This window comes from Physeter macrocephalus, chromosome 10, assembly GCF_002837175.3.
Source record: "Physeter macrocephalus isolate SW-GA chromosome 10, ASM283717v5, whole genome shotgun sequence".
Lineage (NCBI taxonomy): Eukaryota > Metazoa > Chordata > Mammalia > Artiodactyla > Physeteridae > Physeter > Physeter macrocephalus.
Genome location: NC_041223.1, coordinates 51,217,259 through 51,222,765, shown reverse-complemented (window position 1 = coordinate 51,222,765; position 5,507 = coordinate 51,217,259). Strand labels below are relative to the sequence as shown.

The 5,507-nt window shown below is 38.1% G+C and overlaps 1 protein-coding gene across 5 annotated transcripts in view; it reads left to right on the top strand.

Annotated features, from left to right (window-relative positions):
- FIG4 (FIG4 phosphoinositide 5-phosphatase) overlaps positions 1-5,507 on the top strand; it is a 129,412-nt gene that overhangs the window by 43,415 nt on the left and 80,490 nt on the right. For all 5 annotated transcript variants that reach the window (XR_008618380.1, XM_007104747.4, XM_028494556.2 and 2 more), the window contains 3 exons: positions 1,948-2,048; positions 3,301-3,463; positions 3,907-4,004. Coding sequence is in view for 4 of the 5 variants with exons in the window: in XM_007104747.4 (XP_007104809.1) it covers positions 1,948-2,048; positions 3,301-3,463; positions 3,907-4,004 (362 nt within the window). In the remaining variant the exon portion in view is untranslated. The remainder of the gene's footprint in view (positions 1-1,947; positions 2,049-3,300; positions 3,464-3,906; positions 4,005-5,507) is intronic.

Genomic DNA, 5,507 nt, shown 5'->3' with positions numbered 1-5,507 from the left:
TGTTTTTTTTTTTTTTTTTTGCTGTACGCGGACCTCTCACTGCCGCGGCCTCTCCCGTTGCGGAGCACAGGCTCCGGACGCGCAGGCTCGGCGGCCACGGCTCACGGGCCCAGCCGCTCCGCGGCACGCGGGACCCTCCCAGACCGGGGCGCGAACCCGGTTCCCCTGCATCGGCAGGCGGACGCGCAACCACTGCACCACCAGGGAAGCCCTGAAAGTTTTTTTTCAAGAGGGTAACATACAAATTAGTACTTAGGAAGCTTGAGTGGATAGTTATTTTCAAGGTGGATTAAGTAAAATGAGACTAGAACAAGGGACACTTGTTAGGAAAAGATTGCAGTGGTTCAGGCATAATGTAATAAAGGTCTGGATTAGGGCATAATAGATTAAATAGACATAGGTTGAGCCTTGGGTTAAGCTGATGAGTTCAATTTTATAAATACCTTTTGTCCTTTAATTTCGCTATGTTGAAACCGCTCAAGAATGTGCTATTATGTTATGAGGTTTAGGAAGGCAGTGTCTTCTTTCTAGAAGTGGTGTTTAGGTTTTTCCTGTCTCCTTTTGAGATCATGTAGGGCATTTGTGCACCTAGCCTGCTTTCTAGTTGACATTCTTCCTTGTGTTCTAGGTTTTTTAAAAACCTAGAGTGAAAACTTTAAAGGAGTGGTTGTTTTGAGACCATTAAGTGGGTGAATGTGATGAACCAATATTATGCTTTCTTGCATCAGAACTTTGGGGAGGAGTGGAGTCAGGGGGTAGAGCTGGAGAGATTAGCCTTGAAGAGGACCTGTGCGGCCTTCTTTGTGGCAAATGAGGGCAAGGAGAGGCTAGATGAAGACGCAGAGGACTTTTGGAATGAAGATGAGTGAGATTTGTGTGCTACACTTGAAATGGCTCATTACTTTATAATCATTTTCAACCAGTGAGTGGTATTATCTGCTTGATCATTCACTGAATAATGAGATTTGGCTCTGAATTACTCTTTCTGCTTCCAAAAGTAAAATCAACCTGTAAAAGCACACAGTTTTCACCACCAAGGACACTAAAAAGAATGTGCTACAGTTTCTAAAGACAGTTTCTAAAAGGTAATTCTAAACTGTTTTGTATTTCTCAAGAGTAACTCAGGGCCTGGCATATATTAAGTACAATAAATGGTTTTTTTTTAAAGTAGTGAATAGCACCATAGATTATAATTTTAAAGCTCGTTAGTTGAAATGTTGACTCCAGTCTCCCAGTTATCAAACATTTAATGAATTCTGGAAGTCTATATGAGATAAAAGTCATTGCTATTTACTGAACGTTTGCTATAGGCCAGGCAGTAGTAACCATTACACACATTACCTAACCTAGTCTTCCCAACCACCTAATAAAATTGGTTACTTTTTTTTAGTACTTATACCATTTTACAGAAGATGAAATGCAGGCTCAGAAAGTTAAATAAGGTGACATAATTAATAAACATTATTTTGATTAAACAGTTCCCAGTATTCAGTTTTGCAATTAGGTGACAAATTTGGGTGTTCTCACTGTATTATACTAACTACATTCCCTCAGAGTTATCTATTGCTTCATAATTCAAACACCCTGTTAAGTGACATTTGCTCACTTTGACAGGTATATGGTCTCTGAAGACTAAGGAAGGGTTAGTTGTACCTGTTTACATCCATATTTGGCTATAAGGAGGGACCACAGGTCTTCCCTTGGCCGATAACCCTACATCTGGTTACCATTTCCTCTGAAGTTCATGGAAACCACTCCTTAGTGAGGTTCGTTTTTGCCTTAACACCTGCATAATTGGAAAGAACAGTTAGACCCAATGTTATTCCATTCTTGGGTGGAGCTTTTTGGTGTTCTTTAACCTCCTGGACAAAGTATATTGGGCATAATGATTCTCTTGGTTTGGTGTGACAGTCATGAATGCTAAACAGCTTTAACTTGATTTCCAAGAGCTGTTGATCTATGGACGACCTGTGTATGTCACTTTAATAGCTAGAAGATCCAGTAAGTTTGCTGGGACCCGTTTTCTCAAGAGAGGTGCAAACTGTGAGGTAAGATGGGAAAACAACAACACTGCTGGCAATTTAACTTTTTACATCAGCTTTGCTGGCAGGTGAAGCAAAGTGGAATTTTAGAAAGTGGAATTTCTTAGTTTGGGACATTATCAAGAGAATAATGAATTCTCTAGAGTATTGGAAACTTGTGAGAAATATGACTAATGTACAGATATTCTGAAAAATCAACTATCTTAGAGTTATGCAATACCTTGGGAGTTATGAAATGTCTAATGTTTTGGAGGATGAGTCATTTCTGTAATATATGAAAAAATGTAGTACATATTTAGTGGAGAGACTAAAATAGCAAAGCACCTCCACCCAAGGAATAAATGGAGGGGAGCACTCATTGGAGATGCATCCTTGATAAGACTGAGTAGAGCAAGGCATGGGAAACCCTTTACCCCCCTCCCTCTGCTTTAGTTTGGCTCAAGACAGATTCCTTGTCTACTCACCCCTAGAAAATAACAACAAATTTATCTGTCCTGCCTTCAGTCATGTAATGTCCTTTGAGTGTTCCATCTCTCTTTGCAATAGACAACTTGAATCTTAGGCAGATGTGTGATTGAGTAGACAGATTGAGCAATACATTGGGTTTTGATCCTGCCTTAAAATAGCAACATTTGTTCTTCAAATTATATCAACAATGAACATAGTTATAACTGGTGCTTTAAGAAAAAAGCAGAATTTTGCAACTCTGTTATTAACTTTTGAATATTTCAAGGGTGATTAAACAGGTACATTATTAATGCCTCTAAAATTAGTCTTTGTCATATCATCATATACTTTTATAGGTAAAGCTATCTCAAGATTTTTTTTTTCTCTCCGTCAGGCATCTTTTATTTGAATCTCACTCTTTCTTTTGTCCTTTTATTCCTCCTTGGTCTTCAGAATTGAATTTTTATATTTCACTGGTCTTCCTAACCTCCTGGATAATTTCATGTGATTGGTTTTTTTTGGTCCCCTTCTCTGCCATTTATATCACTCAAGCTGTTCTCTATCTATTACTTGTATTATTAGCTATTTAATTTGATTTTTCCCTTGTCTATTCTCTGCTATTTTTAATTGCTTCCTTTATTGCATTTTAATGATTTTCCTTTTTTTAATATGCACATTGAATGTTGATCAACATTTACCTCTTTTAAAACATTCTAAGACTAGGAGTTATATTTTCATTGTGTACTTGAAATGTTTTCCATTAAAAAATTCTAAGGATATAAAATATTTTTAAATGCACCTTTCTTTCCAGGGTGATGTTGCAAATGAAGTGGAAACTGAACAAATACTCTGCGACGCTTCTGTCATGTCTTTTACTGCAGGAAGTTATTCTTCTTATGTGCAAGTTAGAGGATCAGTTCCCTTATACTGGTCTCAGGACATTTCAACTATGATGCCTAAGCCACCTATTACATGTGCGTGGAACAGTCTTTTTTAATAGTAACTCTTCTTTACCCACATTTAGAGATAGTGAACTACTGTCACAGAAATCTCATAAATGCTTGGGTTTTAATGAAGTTTTAGTACTGAAAAGTAGATCATTTAGAAGAAGGACTACTAATATTTTTATGCAATAACTTTTATATATGTATTTTTAATTTTGGCCACTAGTAAATTATTTATATTATAAACTATAAATGTAATTACTTATATTCAGAAATGTAAGAATCATTCAAATTCAATAAATACATGAAGAATGATTGGTAAGCTCGAGAGGAATTTGAGACATGAAACTACCAGAAGACTAGTTGAATTGCATTTCTTTAAACATTATAATGCAAAACAAAACACTGTACTTCTTTTATTCTTTCTTTACAGTTTTCATTCTGGTACTTACTCATTTTTTTTGTCCCCCCAGTGGATCAGGCAGATCCATTTGCCCATGTGGCTGCCCTTCACTTTGACCAGATGCTTCAGAGGTTTGGCTCCCCCATCATCATCTTAAATTTAGTGAAGGTATGACGTGCTATCTGTTTGGTTATGAAATTCAGTTACACTGGACAACACAGAGGGGTTTAACAAGCCTGCTTTACCTCTCCCCAGAGGAGAGACTTGTGGATTTATCGTGCTGTGATGGCTCACAGTGTCTGAACTGTCTGAGCCTCTGTCCTTTGGCCTCTGATTCCATGTGGCCTCTTCCCTGGGTACGTGGGAGAATCTGTGGTGTGTTCCCTAGGGAAGAGAGCAATGAGCGTGTCAGTCTCCTGATTTTCTGGGGTGAACTAGGTGCAGGTGAAATTCTGCCTCAGCTTCTAGGACAGCTTGGAGAAGGAAGCATGGAGATCAAACAGCCACAGCCTAGGCTTGATACAACCACTTCCGTTGACCATCCACAAGATCTGCTGGGCAAGATAATATGTGGTAATGGGATCTAAAGACTAGATTCAGAAATTGGGTGTGGTTGTAGCTCAAGGATCAGGTGGACGGAGTGGTGGCCTGGCCTCATAATTCTGTGCTTCCTTGTCAGAGTACACTGTCTGGTCAATGTATCTTGTGTATATTAGTAGGCAGTCAGGTCAAAGGCCTGGGGTAGAGGGCAGGGCGACTAGATAAGAAGAAATAAAAGGAATCCAAATCGGAAAAGAAGAAGTAAATCTGTCACTGTTTGCAGATGACATGATACTATACACAGAGAATCCTAAAGATGCTACCAGAAAACTACTAGAGCTAATCAATGAACTTGGTAATGTAGCAGGTTACAAAATTAATGCACAGAAATCTCTTGCATTCTTATACACTATTGATGAAAAATCTGAAAGAGAAATTAAGGAAACACTCCCATTTACCATTGCAACAAAAAGAATAAAATACCTAAGAATAAACCTACCTAAGGAGACAAGAAACCTGTATGCAGAAAACTATAAGACACTGATGAAAGAAATTAAAGATGATACAGATGGAGAGATACCATGTTCTTGGATTGGAAGAATCAATGAAAATGAATGAAAATGACTATACTACCCAAAGCAATCTACAGATTCAGTGCAATCCCTATCAAACTACCAATGACATTTTTCACAGAGCTAGAACAAAAAATTTCACAATTTGTATGGAAACACAAAAGACCCCAAACAGCCAAAGCAATCTTGAGAAGGAAAAACGGAGCTGGAGGAATCAGGCGCCCAGAGTTCAGACTATACTACAAAGCTACAGTCATCAAGACAGTATGGTACTGGCACAAAAACAGAAATATAAATCAGTGGAACAGGATAGAAAGCCCAGAGATAAACCCATGCACCTGTGGTCACCTTATCTTTGATAAAGGAGGCAAGAGTATACAATGGAGTAAAGACAGCCTCGTCAATAAGTGGTGCTGGGAAAACTGGACAGCTACATGTAAAAGAATGAAATTAGAACACTTCCTAACACCATACACAAAAATAAACTCCAAATGGATTAAAGACTTAAATATAAGACCAGACACTATAAAACTTTTAGAGGAAAACATAGGAAAAACAC